Below are 20,607 nucleotides of genomic sequence, written 5' to 3'. Positions count from 1 at the left end.
GCGCGGGCGGCTCAGCGTGCTCGGGTGACCCCTTCGGGCGCTTTTCTGCCGTGTGGATTGCCCTTCCCGCGTGACACGCGCTCCCCCGCCCGAAACCCGCCCGGTGACAGCGAGTGGGGAGTGATCCACAGAATGGGCCACGTTGGAGACCACATCTCGTACCTCCCTCGTCAAGCAGACTTGTCCCAGAGCACACGGCACAGGATTGCGTCCAGACTGTTCTGGGATATCTCCAGTTGAGGTAAACTCCACAATCTCTCTGAGCAACCTGTTCCGGTGTTCGGTAACCTGCACAGTAAAGTTCTTCCTCATGTTCAGGTGGAACGTTCTGTGCATCGGTTCCTGCCAGTTGTCTCGTGTCCTAGAGGTTGGCACCTCCGAGAAGAGCGTGGCTCCATTCTCTTGGCACAATCCCCTTTAGATATTTATACACAGAGATGGGGCCCCCTCTCAGTTGTCTCTTCTCGAGGCTGGAAAGGCCCGACTCCCTCATCCTCTTCTCGTAAGAGAGACGCTCCAGTCCCACAACTACCCCCCGTTGCCCTGCACTGGACCCGCTCCAGGAGGCCCACGCCCCTCTTGAACTGAGACTCGGTACGCTCTGCCTGAAGAGCGGGGAAACCCAACTCGCGGTAACTCCGCCCACAGGTCCCACCTCCAGCCCCACCCGGGGCCAGACGCTTCGGCTGCACCTCCGCCGGCTTTTGCCCGCGCGAGCCGCCGTCGGCGCCGGGCGGCCCCGCCCCGGGAGGGCGCGGCGGGCGCTGCCGGGGGTGCCATTGGCTCCGCTGCCGGTGCCCCGCGCATCGCCCGCGCCGCCGACACCGCCCGGGGCAGCTGCCGATGCGGCGCCCGCCCGCCTGCCAAGATGGCGTCTCCCGGGGCGGGGGGCGCCGAGGCGCCGCCGCCCCCTCCGCCCCCTGAGGACGAGCCCCCCGGGACGCGCGGGGCTCCCCGCGGCGCGGTAGCCGTGGCGGCGGGGCGGGAGGAGGGCGGCAGCGGTGGCGCGGAGCTGCTGGCCGTGACGGAGGAGCTGGTGCAGAGCTTGGCCGCCCTGGAAGCCGGTGCGGGGGCGGCGGCGAGCGGCACCGTGCTGTACCTGCGGGCGGACGGGGGCGCGGGGCTGAACGCCGGCGAGCGGCGGCGGCGACTGGAGCGGCTGCTGGAGAGCCCGGGGCTGCCCCTGCCGCCCCGTCCCGCCGCCGCGCCGCTGGCCCCCGCGGAGCTCCGGCGGGTCATCGAGCAAGTGAGCAAGGCCCAGGAGCAGCTGAAGCCGGCGGCGGCCGCCGCGGCCCCGCCGCAGCCCTGCCCCGCGGGCGGCATCATGCAGAACGCCGCCCGGCAGCTGCAGAGCGTGGCCCAGCAGGTCGCCCTGCAGCAGGACAGGGCCGCCGCGGCCGCCCGCCTCCTCCCGCAGAAGGTAACCCCGGGGGCTGGGGGGCGGGAGGCTGCGGCGCTCCGTTGGGGATGAAAGCCACGGCTCCGGCGGGTTTAAACCCTTTGTAATGATTTTTTTTTTTTCCCCCCCGTTCTCCTCAGTCACACTTGCCGTCGGGTGTAGACTCCAGTCCCATAGCTGAAAGGCACAGCTTTCAATGTGGTTTAGGAAATCCGTGTTTGAATGTAACTAATAGCTGCTGTGGTCAGTATTTCGGTCTGACAACACGTGCAGCCAAGAATAGCTTAGAAGAGCTGTTTCACAGTGGTGATACAGAAAGTTAGTGCATGCCTTTCTTGCAGGTGACAATATCTGGGCTTTCAACCCACGTTTGGGGTGCAGGGTTTGTCAAGTGATTGAGCCAAACTGAGGCAGAAATTTGGATGAAGCAGGCAGAACTGTGAGGGAGATGAACAGTAACGTCTGATTCTCTGAATCATCACCACGAAGTTTTTGTGAACTGAACACATACTACAGTATGTCCTGGACTGTTTTTTTTTGGCCTGTGTCGTGTAGCATTGTAGTTCTCCCGTGTTTGGGGTTTGCTAAAGGTTATGAATGTGCCTTGGTGATGGCATTGACCCTGCTATTCCAGACAGGCCTGCTAGTAGGAGACAAAGCTGTGACATGGCTTCAGAGCAAACTTTACATGTTTTAGTTGAACATCAGTCACAGCAGTAAATGTGCAGGAAAACCCATAGCTTGGAGGAAGAGAAATCTGTGCTTTGATGTTAAATCTGTGCTTTGATGCATTAAAATGAGAAACTAATGATGTGCAGTGGTTTCTTCATGCTTTGCTTTAAGGGCATGTGTGTATTATCTAGATAAGTATTTATTGATTAATGCTATATTTTGTAATTGCAATTCTTCCCTTTTTCCACAAAAGCATCTGGAAGCCATTTGTGTCCAAGTTCAGCCAGGACAGATGAAGGAAACTGAAAGGCCAGTGACATCATTGGCACCAATCCAGTCCAAAACTCTAACGCTGAGTCAGCCAGTTGGTAGGAATTCTAGCATACCAGGACTTGGCATTATTAATCCCCACATAATTAGGATACAGCCTGTTTCAGGAACTGAGCAGCAGCAGCTATTCCTGCAAAGTTCTTCTGAGTCTCCGGTTCAGTTGCTTATGCAGAGGCCTTTACCATCTCATGGCTCAGTGTCTGTGAGCAAGATTCCCCCGTCTAAGATGGTGAATGGACAGAGGGCTACTCGTGCCACAGCATCGGCTTCAAGGTCTCCAAATCCTACCATGGCTGCAGCCAGTTCAGCAAGTACACAATGTCTTGAAAAAAAGCAAAAGGATGACAAGTTAAAGAAATCCTTGAAGGTGAAAACTCGTTCTGGACGGATTTCACGCCCCCCCAAATACAAAGCTAAAGATTACAAATTCATTAAAATGGAGGATTTGGCTGATGGTCATCAATCTGATTCTGATGACTACTCTGAGCTGAGTATAGAAGATGATGAAGAAGGAAAGATGAAGGGAAAGGATGCATTATTCAGTTCTTCAAATTATAATCTGAAACCCAAAATGTTTAAATGTCAGACTTGTGAAAAATCTTACATAGGAAAAGGAGGATTAGCAAGGCATTATAAACTTAACCCAGACCATGGACAGCTGGAGTCTTCACCTCAGAAAATACCTCTAAATAAGCCTAATGGAAGTATATTTGTGGAAGAGCAAATGATGAGTCCAGCACATTTGGATTCAACTACTGTCACTTTAAATCATGAAAAAGCACTAGCTACCAATCTGGAAGAAACTGTTGATTCAAAGGCTGGAGAACAGGTAAAGTGTTACTTAGAAAAACTGTCAGTTCTTTCATTCAAAGTAGAATGGCAGTTCTGTAGCTGCACAGTCTTGTACTGCTCAGAAATATCCATATTTCTGAAATGTAGTCATATCAGAAATATCCATATTTTTGAGCAGTACAAGTTATGATAGACTACATTAGGCAAATTTCCCATTGAAGTGCTTTAAAAATCAAATTGTCTCTTGCAGTGCTGCAGCAACAGTACTGTTGCACAGACACATATAACTAAATGTTCACTGAGTGCTCATTTGTTACTGGGCTTCTGACAGTTTTCACCTTGTCTGCATAAATGACATTCTTTGCATTTGGGTAAGAACACTGTTGTTCAGTTACAGCCTTTAGCATGACAGCAACACATCATCTGCTCTCTCATTTTCTGTTGCTGAAATAATGTCATCACAGAAAAATCTCTTATTTGGAACACAACAGTGAACTGCAGCTCTTCCTAGAGCAGGTTTTCAAAGTGGGGCTTTGAAACCCTGCACACCAAACACTGGTGAAATTTGAGTCTCCGGGTAGGAAGCTGCCTCAGCTGCTAATTTTTTTCTGTGATGTTTTAAGCTGGTCACTTCAAAGAAAAGTTTCTCTTCTAATATTAAAATGACTCTTAACATTTTGCAGCAAGTTGATGCAGCTGCTGGCTAGGAAGAAGTACTCGTTTAGATGTAGGGGTGTCACATTTATTACTTGCATTTGTAATTGTGAAGTTGTTCTCAGGAAAGTGAAAATTTACAGCTTAAGGTGCCAGTGCAGCAAACAAACCTTCCTTCATTGTCTACGCTCGCTTATCATCTCTGGAAAAAGAGAATTGCAGAATACTGAAGTCTGCTCTCTGAATTATTGTACAGTTTTTTGATACAGATAGGAAGCCAATCAAGATCCCCATGCTCAACCCCATGTCTTATGACAAATTTAGAACTAATTTAGTAATTTAATCCCTGGATAGAACTGACATAAATTTGCCATTTTTAGAGCTTCCCTAATCAGTAGAATAGTAGGGAGTTACTGAATGTTGGGATGCAAATGTACAGATTATGCAAAGAAGCCTGATGTACCTCAGTACTATTATAAACTCATTTCTTAAAAGATGCTAGAACATTCTTAGAAATTCTAGCTTGGAAGGGAAGATGTTTAAGTAAGAAATCACTCCTTTAAACGGTTAAAAAGTTTTGTACTGAAATAATGATGATAACTTAAAAATAGAAAAGGTATTTTGAGTTTCTGTGTGATCTTATAACAGAAGCTACTTTCTAGCTGTGTTCCTAGGAAAGACTGGATTTTGAAATGTGGAAACTGGGCAGTACGTTTTGATATTTAATTACTGGGCTTGTCACTGTTCATGGTGCCGGAGTTTTTGTCTTTTGTATAAAGTCTTTAAGCTTTGATGTGGTTACAATGAAACCCAAGTTATTCTTTGAGTATGTTTTACTGCTAATTAAGTTTTAGTTCTGCAACTTCTTTATCTAAAGAGGACATATTTTACTTCAAAAATATTAAATGTATTTAACCCACTTAAAACAGCTCTTTTATTATGTTTATTTAATCTCTTTATTTTGTATGACATCTTGTGGTTCAAAAATGCTAACTTTGCAAATAATGACATACATGTGATGCGGAAATAGCATTCTTAACTAACGTGTTGGATTTATTCCACAACTTTATTTGCAAGTTTTGCTTGTATCCAGCTTTGCATTTTTTTAATATGCTATTATTGTTTGCATAGATGGCAAACTTAATTACAAAATTGTCTTCCTCAAAACTGTTTAAAATAGTGAATAAATACTTTTTCTTTTAATTAAGGCTTCAGAGTCTGAGGAAAGCAGACACTTGCTGGCAGAAAAACCAAATGAAACCAGTTCAGGACACCGGGGACCCGTAACACCAAAAGGACCTGGAAGACCCAGACGACCAAAGAGACGTGGTCGACCCAGGACGGGTGGAAGATCCAGGTGTTCTGGAAGGCTTAGCAGACCTGGTCAGTCCCCTTCAAAGTCACTTAGTAGTGTGTCAGCAGAACACAATGTATTCAGAAGAAAAGCTAGGTTAAAAGAGGTATGGTTCTCTTCTGCAATTACTTCACAAGTATTTTTCACCCGCCCTATTTTTTTTCCCCCCTTTTTTTTCATCACTTATTTTCAATGAATCATTTTCAAAAAGATTTTTTTTTTTTTTTTTTACATCCTTGTGTATGGACAAGATGAAAGCCCAAGATGGCTTCTAAGAAGAAAAAATTAAGTTGTCTTTTAAGAAAAAAATATTTCCAACAGAATACTGGAAAAAGGGAAAATGGGAACTCAGTCTGGAAAGGGATTTTTGACATGTAGATATATTCTTGCTATCCTTTTTCTGGAGAAGGAAAGTTACTAGCTACTACTACATATCTTCTCCAACACAGTAAAAGAAATAATAATAAAAGAACCCTGAAAAACCAAAACAAACCCACAAAGAAGGTCTTGGGGGAGGATAGAATGGGGATTAAAATCCAACTAACACAACTTGTTCTTTGTTTTCTGTGTGTTGTAGATCCTTTATGGCTACTAAAGCTACTGAGGTTGCTGTTCTTTCTATGAATTGGCAACATTTTTGGGACTGAGTTTTGTCTGCACATGAGTAGTAACTGTTCTGAGGTCTTCTAGCTTACCCCATTTTGGAGTTAGTTTGCATGTATTCTTAAAGCTGCCTAAACATACAGCACATCTTTCAAAAAAACGTAGTGATATTTTATGTTCTGAAAATGGGGTGCATAATGTGTGGGCTGCTTTTTCCTAATAATCTCATTCTGGCTTTTGACAGCTAATACAACAATGTGATAATGAAGACTTAATGGAGCTGGCTCTCCCACGTCTTACAAAGCTTGTTACGGTGTATGAATTCCTGTTGATGAAGGTGAGTTTTTATGTAAAAATAATAAATTATTTTAGGGATACTTCCATTAGTATACACAAAAAGATACCTTTAGAGACATAATCGAATTTCTTAAATTAGTATTGTGCAGCATGTTGATGTTCCACACATCACTTCAGTCTTACACAGGCAAAACTCTCGTAGGTTTCAACTCAAAGCCTTGCTTTTTGCTGCCTGGTTCAGTGGCATTTTGAATATTGCATAGTCTTTTGACTTGCATGTTTCTGTTTTAAAATGTTGAACAAAACAAAACTGACAGATCTTAATTTAATCTCTTTTTAAAGTATAGGGAGGGAGAAACAAGCCCTTTTTTATTCCCCTCTTATTCCTAGGTTGAAAAAGGATATCCAGCCAAAGCTTACTTTCCAGATGTGTACAGGGAATTTGAAGACTTGCATAACATGGTAAAGAAAATGGCTTATGATCACCTCAGTAATTCTGATTCTGTGAGTTGCCAGCAGCCTGTTGAAATAAAAGATGCTAAGGTAATAAAGCACTCCGTTTGGAACTATGATTGGTTTGTTTGCTTGCTTTATTTTAGATGCCTTGCATTTTTAATTTTCTCTGATAAGCTTTCTCATGTAGGTAAATTTATTTGAAGACAACATGATTTTTGATGAGCAAAAGTAGACATTATTGTAAAAAGTCCAACAATTTACCAAGAAGAAAAAGAAATCCATAATAAAACTACAATTCTAGTTTGTCAGTGGATATAGAAAGATTAAAACGAATTCTAGCAGTGCTGATACCTGCCTTGCATATCTGGGGTAGTATGAAGCTGCATGTTACTGCAAGGTGTCTTTAGCATTAACTGCTAATAAAAGTACATCCTGATGTTTGATCAGGAAGGAGAGGGGGGGTCTATATTTAAAATGAGTGACCTTGATTTGAAGGGATAAGTAGTTTCATTGCAAAATGAGGGCAAACTGAATGCATCTATACAGTTCACTGTGATACCAACAAATGTGAAAGGCAGGGACTGCATTAATAAAACTGCAAACTATTATTTCAGTGACTCCAGATTCATTGTTTATGGAGCTGTATCTAGAAAGACAGATGGAACCTCTTTCTTGCTTCTCTTCTGTGTTCATGTGCATTCTTAATATAGAATGATGCTTTTTAAAAAATAAAAACAAGACCAAACCAAACCCCAAAACAACCTAGCCTTGCGAAGCTGGATAGTAGTATATCTACATAGGGATGAAGCACAGGAACGGAATGTGAGGAGGGGGGAAACTCCTTAACTACGCAGAGATATTCTAAACAGGAAGACTTAAATGTTTTTTATATGATGGAGAGCCTCAATAATCTTTATTAAACTCTGCTCTGAGTAACTGTCTCTGGATTCTATATAAAACCATCATTCTTTCAAGGTTTGCCTGTTAACAGTCACCTTCAGATGAAGATCATGTGTCAGTGTGAAGGCTAGGAGAAAACATGGGAGTCTAAATACTGGCATTGAGCTGAGGTGATTGTCAGGCTAGACATGGTGTAATTCTAGTTCAGTTTTAAGAAAACGAGTCTGTATTTCAGCATTTATGTATTCAGATCTGAGAGGCTAACTTTTACTTTTTTCCCTGTATCTGTTTTTAAAGGTTGCTGAATCTCTAGGAATCACAGAAATACTCAGTGGAGAACAGAAGATGCAAAGTGCAGGCTCTTGTTCACCATGTGTAATTAAAATGGTTAGTGAGCAAGTGCCTGAGGATGTACTGGGACAAAAATGGTTAGCTGAGGTATGGAATACCTTTGTGAAAATTAACAATGAAACTAAGACAAATTAAAACTTTTTAAAACACATAATTATTCCTTACAAAATCATGCTAGTATTATCTGAGTCATGTTAAAGTAAGGCTTTCGTGGTGTTCAGAAATACTGAAAGTACGCTCTGCTGTGGTATCATAGCAGGGCATATGAACTAGCACATTAAGTATGTGCTTTGGGAAGACACTTGGTAGTGTTCAGGACAGAATATCAAAGACTTACAGGTCTTACAGGGACAAAAGAACTTCGTTGAGGTGCTGGTAACTGGGGGCCCCACAGATTCCAACCTGTGTTAGAGGAAATGGCCTAACCTACAGGAGGCTCAGACGTTGGAGAAGTGATTGCTGTGCTAATTGGTGGTGGATAGAGGGGCATGAAAACAGTTTCTTTCTTTCTGACAAGTCAATTGACAAGCTTCAGTCTGTTTACAGTGTAGCAGAGAGCTGTGTTTTCTCCCCTTGGAGTTCTGGCGAAGTGTGAGGGCTGTGTTTAAATCCTTACCTTTTAGAAGACCTTTAGTGTAAACTCTGTTTTCAAGGATCATCAGTTCACTGCCATGATGTCTCCACAATTATCTCTTCCAGTATTTTCAACTGTTATAGGGGCAGCAGTTAATCATCTCTTATATTGACAGAGCTCAGGGGAAGAACTGTTGCCACCAGCCAAAAGGACCAAGTTAGAAGACGTAACAGAGAATGTGAACGATGCTTATGCCAGTCAAGATGAAGTGAAAGAAAATAGTGGAAATTTGTGTACACTGTTTGAAAAAGATGGTAACCTCTTCAGATTTTCCAGTTCTGTTCTGTTCATGGAGGAGCTGAACAAATCTTTGTTCTTCAGGCTACTGTGGTTTTTGTATTAAAGTTTCATTTCTTAACTTGCTTCCCAAGTCCTTCAAAAGCAACTGTTTAACTGGAAAGGCCTCATGAGGAGGGAAAAGTTATAGATGATGCAGACAGCAGTAGCTCAATTCTAGATGCATGATAATCCAGTTATTGATACTAAGGAGCATAGTACTGTCCTCTGCTGTGTGCTTCCTGTTTGTCCTATCCCTCAAAGTCCTTGACCATTGTGTCAGCTGTGGGAGAGCAGAGGATGAGGAAGCAGAGTGCACATTCTTCCTCTTGATCCCTGCCAGCTACAATAGCAGAATTCCCAGAGCTTTGTGGATCTTGGGGGAAATGGAGAGCTGGTGTAGGCTGTCCTGTATCCATCATTGGAATACATCTTGTATTGGAATTGAGGCACCATTTTTCACCAGTCTTCAGGTGGTTGCCTTTATTTTTATTATTTCTTCATCTTTCATCCTGCTGCCCTTCAGATTAGCAGGGTAACAGTGAAAGGAAAGTAAATCTGTAGTAAGGTGCGTCTATCAGTACCATCCTCTTTGTAAATACCTTGTTTTGTTGTTGGTGTTAAGTGGATTTGCTTTTGCCCTTTGCATGTTTTTCAGTCAATGGTCATTTTTGTTTCCCTCCATTAGATTTTCTTTCTCTGAAAGGCTCTCTGCATAACCATGCTTACTTCTTGCTGCACTACGATTTTCTTCTGGGCTATGAGTTTTTAAAATTTTATTTTGCTTGCACCTGCTAGTAGAGTGTTTGCTAGTCTACAGTGCAAAAAATTAAAAATAGTCCTTTCTGCAGCGTTACATCTCCTTTGTTGTGCAGTGATATCTTTCATAACAAAAAAAATCCAAAACCAAACCAACCTACTTGTTCCTTTTGACCTTTATAATAATAAAGACTGACAGCTCATACCACTGCAGCTTAGTAGTTATTGTTCAACTACCTTCAGGGTTTGGGACTCTGGTCAGGTCCAGGTCAAGTAACTGGTAGAACACTGCATTTCTTGTGGTTTTTACCTTTTCTGGCACAGGACAAAAGTGCCTCTGTGGCTCTTAGCACATTAATATGTAGCAACCTGATGACATATCTGAGTCCAGGATGTGCTTGATTAGGAATAGAAATTTAAACAAATTTAAATGCTTCCATCGACTTACTAATGGCGATGATGATGAGCAGCTGACAAGTTTGTGCCTGGTAAAGTCTATATCTTTTAATGTTACTGGCTGCACGGTCGAAGAAAATTGAGTTTGACTTTCAGCTCAGGTTGTTTTCAGGATTAACAGAAAAATGCTGCCTCTTAATGTAAGGTCTCTTAACATTTCTTAATATAGAAATACTTGATAAAATATCACTGTTCAAAAATTCCCTAAATATTTTTATACTGACTTTCTCATTGGGAAGTTCTGTGAAACTCTTGTAAGGTGCCTCAGGTTTGCTAATTTGGGGGAAAGAAAGCAGGGAAGTAGTCTAGCTTTTCCTCCAAAATTTTTGCTGAAAACCAATTTTTTTGGCATGCAATATTAGATTGCCCAACAAAATAATATTTCTTTTCCCTTTTCAGGTTTTAATCCATTAAATGGAGAAATCTTGCTTTCAGAAGATAGGCATATCACTTGCTGCACAACTGGAAGTACATTACAGACAGCAGAAGAACATAATTCAGTTGCTGATTCAGGAGTTAGAAACTATGCTGAAAATTCAGGTACCTTCTCCCAAACTGTGGAAATGAGGATAGAGTATCCCCAGCCTGTGAGCATACAGGGAGCAGATCTGGCAGGTGCCACATCTCTGCTGCACACTGAAGTCGTGCTGCCTGTTGAAGCAGGTGGCTCAGCTGGGCTGGTTCAGGCGCACTTTGTGAGCGGGAATGCAGCGGGGGGACTGGCAGCTCCTGAACTCCACAGCTCCATGCCGAAGCAGGCAGTGGCCAGTCAGAGCACTGGCTTACCAACGAGTGAAGAAAATGGTCACAATCCAAAATATCAGGAACTGCAAGAAGAAAATCCTAAATTTGCAATTAAAGAACATTCTGAGCAACTTCATAATGCTGGTATGACTGATGACATACAGGAACTTGAAAAAGTTTTTTCAACAAACATTGTGCCAATAAACTACCCCCACAGTGCTCAGGCTGAATCGCATGAGAACGCTGTCCAGGGAGCCTCCCTGTCCACTCATGGGAGCCAGGAAAATGCTTTTAAAAATGAGAGTGAATATTCTTCACAGGAGCTGGCGAATACAGTTACTGTAGATGAAACTGTAGCTTTTGAGATTTCTGATGAGAGCCATGATTTTTTGTCTCAGGGACACGAACAGATTTTTATCCAGACTTCAGATGGGCTTATCTTGTCTCATCCAGACACTGCTGTTTTGTCTCAGGCGGAAGGCATCGTTATTGTGACTGATTCCAATGGTACTACAATGCACATTCGCACACCTGAAGGGATACCTTTGGAAACAGTGGAAGCACTACTGGCAATGGAAGCAGGTGGCCAAAGTGAAGATATTTTGCTCTCGCAAAGTGAATTGGAGCCATAAATTAGAAAACCCTATAAGCTTTCTTCTGGAAAAGACTGATTATAAAATGTATATTTTTCTAATGTGAATACTGAGATAATTGAAATTTAACTTATTTGTAAACTGTTTCTATGCCCTGTACTTTTTATAACTTATGTTTATATAAATCTAGCAGCATTGCAACCAAAAATTCTAGAATTAACATTGTTCTATTTGCTTTATATGTTGGGGATGGGTGGAAAGTGGAAATCTTGTCAACCCTAAAACTTGCACTGTTCCCTTTTGTTACATAATTCCTTTTCTCTAGCCATCTAAAAATGCAGTAAGTTGTACTGCTGTTCAGCAGTGATGTGCTGTGTACTGGCAAGCTGTATATGGGTAAAATAAAAGCTATATTAAAAATGTGCATTTTCTTTGCCACTGAGATTACAAAATACCATCATTGCACTTTTTAAAAGCTATCTTGAACATTCATTAGCATCTAGACTTGATGCACATAAATCTGCCTGGAAAAATCGGCAGTTTTAAGTATAATCCACACTTGTGCATTCCGGGAACAATGTGACAGCCTAGGTCATCCTTACTGAAATAAGCATTCACTGAGTTAGGGACAAAAATAGCCTCAAACAAGATATGTTTTGTACTGAACAGTTGGAAATGTATTTAAGTTGCTTGTCTAATGTTCAGCCACATCTTTAAAAACTGCTGTTGCGTAGACATAAACGGGAAGGTGCGTAAGTAGTGATCTAATTTTCCTTAATGAGGTACCAAATTCTTTTTTTGCTTTAGTCTGTCACGGCCTATTTTTGTTAGACTGGTATTAGACTTTTCTTTCAGATGACGCATCCTTTATGAATTCTACACTTTGACCTTCCTAGTAACTCCACACTACCTTGTACTGTTTAATCATAATACAAAGGGACTTTCTTTAGGCACGGAGAGCACTTGGCAAATTACTTGAATTTTTGTCATACTCTCAATATGATCCTTGGATCATATTATATTTTTGTGGAGACCTACCAGCATCCTGTCTGAGGCACTGTCTTTTCTGTCAATATGTTTAGCAGGTGCAAAAGAACAGCATTAAATGAGCAGACATTACTGAAAAGTGGTAACATAAAATGTTACCTTAAAATGTGTGTGCTACCTCATTGCTGAATAGATGCAGCTACTGGGATAATCAGGCAAATCTGCCAAGGACAGGAGAATTGTACTTAAATCAAGTATGAACACTGATTTTTTTCATGATATTGTTACTGAAGAAAACCACTAAAATTGAATCTAAACAAAAGAGAAGACAATTCACAGATTACATAAACTGCTCTACTATGTCCCTTTAAACATAGTTGAGTTAGGCTTTTTTGTTTGGTGCGTTTTTTTCTTGGTTGCCTGAGTAGGAGATGAATTTTATTACCCAAAATGTTGCCTTTTATGAGTAGTTGTGAAAGATACTGTATGTTAATGAGTTATTAATGTGTTACTATTTGTTTTGGGGTTTTTTCCCTCTTTTTTAGGAGGTGGTAATTGCCAGAGCATACAGACCTACCTTGTAAGTGAAGGTAGTATACAAAGCAAAGTTCTGCTGGTCTTGCAGTCTTCGATTGCAGTGACCAATTCTTTATGATACTCTTTTGTACTGACTGTCTAATAATTATATCTGAGGGCTACAAATATACCAATCAACTGCTTAGAGCTGGAATGACAAAACATCTCTGCAATGGTTTTGCAGTAATCTTCCAACGTCCAACAACAGTCAATAAGCAAGAGGGTCTGTGGATATGAAGACCTGTTCCTGAAGAGCTTCTTTCCTCTTAAGAAGTGAGAACAAACCACAATTACCTCCTGTGCAGAAAATGAAAATTGGCCTCAATTTTGCCTTCCCTATCAATTTGCCCATGCTGGGAAATACAATACACCTACTCTCATCTTAAAAGCACAGTTCTATATGTGAACCAATCTTTTCTCCTTGGAAAATATTTTTGAAGTACGGAGATGTTTCCATAGTGACACAGGTCTGGCCCTACTCAGATGAATTAAGGTGGCTGTTAAACTAGGTGGAACACTTCCACTGAAAAAATAACAAAACCCAACAAAGCTGTTCCTAACTGTATTCTTGAGCTACTGCAGAATTTCTTTTCATATGCTGGAATTGCAGGCTAAGAATAGAACTCTTATTAGCTGCCAGAAACAACCTCATTGTTCAACAGAGCAACATTTCAAGAAAACTTTTCAATTCATGACTGTCTGTCCTGTTACTGCAGGAAACTGATGTTATTTCCCCACTAAGCTTACGAGTTTTCAGCTTGGAGCTAAGTAGGTAAGTGACCCTGCTTTTCCTGTCAGTACACAGGAACACACCTTCAAACCAAAACCACTTGACATCAGTAACAGTAATCTAAGGAAAAACTTACTGAGCCCCATGACAGGGAGCAAACAATACGGGATACAGCCTTGACTAAAGAAGGTTTTGTTTTATACAACAGATGCTTTCATGAAACATCTCTTAAAAAAAAAAAGAAGTTAAAATTAATTAAAAGGGACAAGACCTTCTTATACCTTACACCTTCTTAAAACTTCCTGGCTGCTGGTTCAGGCTTGGATCACTCTCCGAGGGTGATGTACCCATCACCAGAATCAAAACCAATCCAGAATTTACACTATTGTCTGCAAGAGCATTTCAAAACCACATACCAAACTATGTGGATCCTTTTGGATTCTTCCTTTTGTGCTTCCCTCTCCTCCACTTATAAAGCAAGTACAAAAACATTTGCCCTGTTAATTCATGCAAAAAAAACCCCCATGTAGAGATCAAGAAGTGTTGAATTTTGATGGCAAAAGGGACCATGTAGGTATGTTAGGCTGTCCAGACTTTGGAGGAAGTAACATTTTTTGCTGTAGCTTCTCTTCTATATGCATTGAATCCCCCCAGACCATCAAGCAGTCCTTACCTCTTTCTGATTATAGAGGACTTAGCCTCCTACCTGTAGCCTCTGTGTTGCCCTAAAATAGATAAAACCAACCAAAACCAGATTGTCCCACACAGGAAAAGGAGTATCAGCTGAGACAAAGTAAGGAATACAAATAGAGAAAAATATTTTTAATAAGTTTTACAAAAAATCAACTTACTTGGTAAGCCTTGCAATTTGCCAATTCAGTTTCATGTAAGCATCACTAGAACCCAGCCATGTAACCTTTGGAATTCTAGCACTGCCTGTGTCCTGTTTCCAGCAGCATGGCTTCAAGCAGCAGTGTGCTGCTGTTCTCAATGTAAGGCTGATACAACCATGATGATAAATACACCATCATCAGATCCTGGTCAGCAGAATGAGCAATGTCTTGCACAATTGTTTGCTTGAGTTTTAGTTCCTTCTTGTACATTTCAGAGAGCTTCAGACAAACCTCATCTGAAATGGATTGAAAAACCAAACACATTGACCAGAACATTTCAGCAATTCTCTAAAAGCTAAATTATACTTGTAATATGTGGATCATAAAACCCCCTACCTTACATAAGCTATTCCCTCAATTTAGCCATCTTTTTTTTTTTACAGCATTAATCATGTTTTTACATTAGAATATAAAATGCTAAACAATTTGGGATATATTTTACACAATTCTGATTTTGACATGAGTCCCCATTTAATTATAGAATAAGCAGTGGCACTGGTTGTCAGGACCCATTGTAATATTATCAATTACAGCTATTCCTCAAATAACCAAAATTTGATTTTAAAATTTGGTAATGCTATCCTGCAATACAAGCTTCACATTTTAGAGTCCCTCTTGATTTTAGCTAATCTAAAGGATGCTCTCACATACTGTGATGCACTTCAGCAATGAATGATCAGCAATGAGTAACACCAATAGTGAAAAACAACAGCAAAAATCCCCAACAGATCAAAACTGAAGTGTTTATTGTAAAAACTGTTACTGGTTATGTTAGCAATAATGTTAGAGGGGTACAAATGCATCTGTAATCTTTCATTGTTTGACTTCTTAAAAAGTAACCGCACAAAGTATTTTTAAAGAAAGACTGATCTTGTGTTTCTAACTTAACCTGAACTATCACTGCCTTCAGAAGGATTTAGTCTTTCATGGAGTAGACAGCATCACTAAATGATTCAGTCACAATGGGTGTTTTGACAGCAGTTGTCTTTGTCATTCTTTTAAGCTGGCAGAAACTAATACATAAGATTCCTGCTAAACTGTGGTAGTGAAGTACAAAGCAGGGCTTCACAGAGGTATGATTTTCACTTCACAAAGGCGGCAGGTGTCTCACATGAAATCAGGCTTCTCTTGAATTCCGTTTTAAAACTGGGGTAATACCAGTATGGAGGCACTACCTTTTGCCATCAACTGAATGCTGAAAGAATTAATATTAACAGTAGACTGTAACATTTTTTTACTTGACTGACACTGAGATCAGAGGTATTTTTCTTTGACTGCTTGAGAATTAACTGAGGTATAGCTTGCTCTTTGCATTCAAGGATTTAATTTCAGTGTCAAGTAACAAGTCAAGTAGTTAAGCCTGCAGCTTAACACCAGCAAGTTGCAAATACATCTCTGCTTGCAGAGGATGTGGCTGTTGCAGCTTGGACATTGTAAACTGCTGACAAATTTAGTTCTATGCTGTAATTGTTGCATGTCAGACAATGCTTGGCAGTCATCAGCAGTAACCCTAAACCAAGTGGTGCATTCATGTGTTTATTGATTAGTCAATTGTAAAGGAGACAGCACTCTCTCCCTCTCAGGCAAGACATCCAGATAAGAGGGCTTATTTTTCAGTCATAAATTAGATGACATTGATGACACAATGTAACTAGCTAAAATAATCAATATTTTACTTACAGAAGTATGGTGTGGGCCATGTATGAAAGAAGGGTGCTGTGCAATTCCCAGCTCCATGGTGGAATGTTTCCAAGTCACAGATCGCTTTAGTAGTTGAAGTAAGCTTTTCCATTTTCAGTTGTATTTTTGTCTGAAAATGATGAACATGGAACGTTAATGAATATCTCAGGAACATTAGGCTACTGTAATACTAAGCATTTTTAAAAAACACACTATTTGTGAAGGCTATTTAGTATTAATGTTTCTAACTCACATTTTTTTAACTCCAGACAGGAATCAAAGCTGGAGTCTATATACAGATTTAGTATGAGATATCGTGAAATTCTGAACTCTGCAGATATGACTCTGATTTTGCACATTCTTTTGTTTCCCTCATTTAGAAATACACTAGAGCCGTCTCATTTTTTCACCTCCCTAGTTTTTCCTATAGCAATTTAGCACTGGGGAAAAACATCACACAGGTGTAGCACAAGCCCTATCATGTTTTCTAACATTACCATATCGAGATGACTTTAATTTCAAAGGATCAGCAGCAGGTGAGAAAAGCAGCTCAAGCTACTACTGACAATATATCTAGGCTGATCTAACAGCTTGCTTCAAAAAACAGTTCATTCTATCCACTTCCTTCATGTTCACCTTACTTTGTGCATTTGGGTATGAATATTTACACCAAAATGAAGCTTGCGGGCAGTATCTTTAAGTCAAGCAGCTAAACCACAGATACATCTATGAACCTATAAGCTCACATAAACTCCTAAGGAATGAAAAATAAATTAGGTCAAAGTAGCTATGTTTAGTATCCAATCTAACACTGGCTGCTCAGACTCCTCTGTTACTCAGGAAGAGTAAAAAATTTCATCAATGCATTTATAGTCTGAATACAAAAGCACCTCAAGGAAAAAAAAAGAAAAAAACCCCCACATTTTCCCCACAGAACAAAATCTGAGGCAAATCTACCCAGTTTTCTATTTTTTCTAAATACTGGAGGACTGTATCCTGTCTATATAAAAAAAAGATCTACCGTCCTTTTAATGGGGGCCTCCACTTTGGCAAAAGGCTATAGAAGCTATTTTTGATAAGAATTTAAAATTACAGTACCAGGCAGAAAAAAAAATTTTTGCTTCCTGTCAAACTGACAGGTGACAATAATTCCTAGCAAGGTATCCAGAAAAAAAGGTGGGTTACATAATAATTATCTTACTCCACTCTCCAGAGGAGGAGATCTGCACAGCAAATGCAGGTAGGCAGGCTAAAAATATGACATTATGTCTGATCAAAGACAGCTGCACAGGTATGATGGCAGGTAAAGCACTGCTTTATGTTCTGCTGTTTCTTTTGTTCTAAACAGAAGGACTATCCAGGATGAGAAAACAGAAAACAGGTGCAGCTTTGGAATGCATTCTTTCTATGATTTGTTTCCAGATCACTTTATAAAGGGGGGAGCAGAACTATAAGCAGACAGCAGATGTAAAACCAACTTTCAAATTTACCAATCAATCAAATAAATGGTGCACTCTGGATTTATAGTCATTAAGGTTTGAAGCCAAAGAACTATAAATGAAAATCTCAATCTTCTGTCTACAATAAATACTTCAGGACATTTCCTTGTAACTTGAGCACGCTTAGAATTGATTCATATTGACTAAGTCTGAAAAATGAGTATTACCATATGCTTTAAGGTCTCTAGTAATTCTGCACAACAATTGTCCAACTCTTCATTGTATTTTGGGGTTGGCTTTTCAGGTTCTGTGGCATTGTTATCACATGCTATCTCCAGTTTGTTGTCTTGAAATCTAAAATAGAAACATAAGGCAGTGTAAACAACTGCATATAGGTTTACTTGACCAGTGCAGATTTTAAATCCTTGTGGTCTGATCCTACAAAATCTCTCTCTCACAGGCTGCTTATGAGAATTCCTACATAAAAATAGCACAAAGCATAGCTGGCCATGTGAGCAAATGGGGCTAGTACCACAATCTTCAGAGAAAAACAGAACTACGCTACCTTAGAATATATGCTTGAAAAAACATTTGCAGGTGTTAAGACAGTACTTTTTCCCTCTTTACCTTGCCCCTGTGCTGGAGGTTGTTCTCTCATAATGGACAAGGTATGCTCAAGCTTCAGCTGCTCCACGGGATAATCTGGTGCCTCACCACAAACTCACCTTTGTGCACAATTTAAGGCAAGACATTTATTTATCTGTGACACCAGAGCAGCCAATGTACAGACACCTGCCCCATCTGGCAGACTTTCCCACACCAGCTGTAAACTTAGACCGAGGAGAGAGAGCTGCTAGTGAGTAAAAACAACATCTGGCACCATTACAGCAAAATATTCCTCAGCTTGTACCTGCCAGAACCCTGTCAGACAAACCCTCTTCAGCTGTCAGGACCCTGGAGAACCTGCTCAAAGCCCTGTTGACTAAGGTTTTTCATTACAGCATGAAAATAAAAGCTCTACCAAAGTGGGGTTTTTTTCAGTTTTTTGGTGGGTTTGGTTTTGTTTTGGGGTTTTTTTATGGTGGTTGTGTTGTGGTATTTTTGTTCTTTGTTGGTTTTCTTTTAAATCATCACTGTTAAAACCTTTTTGTCTGTACAAATCAGTGATTCTTTCTTAAAACCTTCTGAACTTTTGACTTGAGTGAAACTTGGTAATACTCACCTCACTGTAAAATGTGCGAGAGAATAAGGGAACTCACATGGGCTGAAGTTTATAGAACTAGATTTTAACTTGGTATATTATATAAGGATTTTAAATACATTATGTTTGACTATGTAAAATAAACATCTCTCATTTCTTGCAAATATCATTACTATATGAGACATTATTTGAATGTAGATAGTTTCTGTAACCAAAGAATGCAACTGCTGGGTTTGATCTAAGAGCTAGTTTATCCACTGTGACATGTTATTTCCCGATCACCAAAAAGAACTTTCTAGTGAAGAAAGCAGATTATTCTCTCAATAAAAGCAATCTTTCTGCTATCTGTACTCGAATTAGCATACTTACTGCTCACTGATCCTCATGTTGACTATTTTGTTTGCCGTAGTAAATCCATTATCATTCAGTCTCTCCCATTTCATCATTAAATTATGCCAGTCTGCTGCATTATCTTTAATTTTTCTTGCACTGACAGATAAAACAGGCCTTCTTGGAGTATTATCAGGAGGAGTTTTTGCTGTATGAGAAAATAAAGATATTGAAGCCATTTAAAGCATATAGAAAACAAATCAGTGTCCGGCAGCTATTTGTGTTAAGGATTTCCTTGCTTTACTGGTAAATATTGATTAAAGTAAAATGGAATTTACGTTAACCATCTTTGATCATGAAATCTAATTCCTCAACTATTGCTATTTACAAGAAAACTGTATTATTAAACAAATGCAAGCACATTCTGAGATGTGATGTTGCAGCATGGACGGCAGTGGCTTTGTAGTGCTGGCAGATCTAGCAGTCTACTGACATCAAATGACAGATGCTTACGCAGGGTATGACAGAAAGAAACCATGGCAGCAATTACTGTGCATGCATGCAGTGCTCATGCCATGAATGTCAGAATTAACTCACAGCAACACGTGAGCTGTAAGAGTTTGGGGGAAGGCTGGGTCCCGCTGAAGGCGGTGGGTGCTTTATTGCTGAGCAGAAAGCCCTCGTTTCGTGGTGTCTGGAGGCCAGACAGCTGTAGGAACCCACTGCACATCCTCTGATCACACAAAGCAGGCCCTGCCCTGGCAGCCAAAGCAGGGGTCAAAGCCAAGCCAAATGCCGTGCCTGAATGTTTGCTGGCTTCAACTTCTATCCACACAGATGCCTGAAAAGAGTTCGTCACATAAAAAGATGTAAAGTCGACACAGAATCGTAGAAAGGGTCAGGTTGGGAGGGACCACAGTGGGTCACTTGGTCCAACCTTCCTGCTGGAAGCAGGGCAATCCCAGAGCACGTGGCACAGGATTACGTCCTGATGGTTTTCGGGTATCTCCCGTGACGGAGCCTGCACAACCTCTCTGGCCAATCTGTTTCAAGGCTCAGTCACAGCACAGTAAAGAAGTTCTTCCTCATGTTCAGGTGGAACTTCCTGTGCATCAGTTTCTGCCCGCTGTCTCTCGTCCTGTTGGTTGGCACCACCGAGAAGAGCCTGGCTCAATTCTCTTGACACCCACCCTTTAGATATTTATTCACAGGGATGTGATTACAGACATGGGGAGACACGGGAGGCCCCCGCTCCACCCGGGGCGTGAGCGAGGTGCTGGGCACGGTGCACACCAGGGCGTGACAGTGGCGGCCCGGCGGGCTGGCAGGGCACCACAGGCACATTAAACCTCGTTAGTTTGCTGAGAAAACGCCGACACGCGGCCTCTGGCTGCTCCCCACCGCCCCCCGTTCGCTTCCCCCAGCTCCCCCCCTTCACTCACCCGCCATGGCGGCCCCACCGCCCCGCGGAAGTTCGCTCACGTCCGGCCCCGCCCAGCCC

General features: G+C 41.3%; 2 protein-coding genes across 3 annotated transcripts; one reads left to right on the top strand and one right to left on the bottom strand.

Annotated features, from left to right (window-relative positions):
• The first annotated feature begins 806 nt into the window (after positions 1-806).
• ZNF839 (zinc finger protein 839) lies at positions 807-11,694 on the top strand. 2 transcript variants are annotated; one of them, XM_048307878.1, is made up of 8 exons: positions 807-1,420; positions 2,325-3,230; positions 5,056-5,307; positions 6,049-6,141; positions 6,492-6,644; positions 7,755-7,844; positions 8,558-8,696; positions 10,333-11,694. In XM_048307878.1, exons 1-8 carry the CDS (start codon positions 869-871, stop codon positions 11,307-11,309), a joined length of 3,162 nt encoding a protein of 1,053 aa, XP_048163835.1. In that variant the 5' UTR covers positions 807-868; the 3' UTR covers positions 11,310-11,694. The 2 variants fall into 2 exon arrangements, with proteins under 2 accessions (XP_048163835.1, XP_048163834.1); XM_048307877.1 differs by having other exon boundaries at positions 808-1,420; positions 7,755-7,895.
• A 2,730-nt stretch (positions 11,695-14,424) lies between these two features.
• On the bottom strand, positions 14,425-20,586 carry LOC125327869 (cyclin dependent kinase 2 interacting protein). The gene is made up of 5 exons (XM_048307879.1): positions 20,549-20,586; positions 19,146-19,314; positions 17,803-17,929; positions 16,137-16,266; positions 14,425-14,692 (listed from the first exon to the last, which is right to left on the bottom strand). Exons 1-5 carry the CDS (start codon positions 20,553-20,555, stop codon positions 14,490-14,492), a joined length of 636 nt encoding a protein of 211 aa, XP_048163836.1. The 5' UTR covers positions 20,556-20,586; the 3' UTR covers positions 14,425-14,489.
• Positions 20,587-20,607: the final 21 nt, after the last annotated feature.

The sequence above is a fragment of the Corvus hawaiiensis genome, chromosome 6 (genome assembly GCF_020740725.1).
Source record: "Corvus hawaiiensis isolate bCorHaw1 chromosome 6, bCorHaw1.pri.cur, whole genome shotgun sequence".
NCBI classification, from domain to species: Eukaryota; Metazoa; Chordata; class Aves; order Passeriformes; family Corvidae; genus Corvus; species Corvus hawaiiensis.
The sequence above is the reverse complement of the archived record's forward strand: the minus strand, read 5'-3'. Positions and strand labels throughout refer to the sequence as shown.

Coding starts and splice junctions, on each gene's coding strand:
- ZNF839 (XM_048307877.1), top strand. CDS start 869: ATGGCGTCTCCCGGGGCGGGGGGCGCCGAGGCGCCGCCGCCCCCTCCG. Junction 6,142..6,491: donor ATGAATTCCTGTTGATGAAG/GTGAGTTTTTAT, acceptor TCTTATTCCTAG/GTTGAAAAAGGATATCCAGC. Junction 7,896..8,557: donor GACAAAAATGGTTAGCTGAG/GTATGGAATACC, acceptor TTATATTGACAG/AGCTCAGGGGAAGAACTGTT.
- LOC125327869 (XM_048307879.1), bottom strand. Junction 17,930..19,145: donor AACATGAGGATCAGTGAGCA/GTAAGTATGCTA, acceptor TTTCTATTTTAG/ATTTCAAGACAACAAACTGG. Junction 16,267..17,802: donor TAGAGACCTTAAAGCATATG/GTAATACTCATT, acceptor CATCATTTTCAG/ACAAAAATACAACTGAAAAT.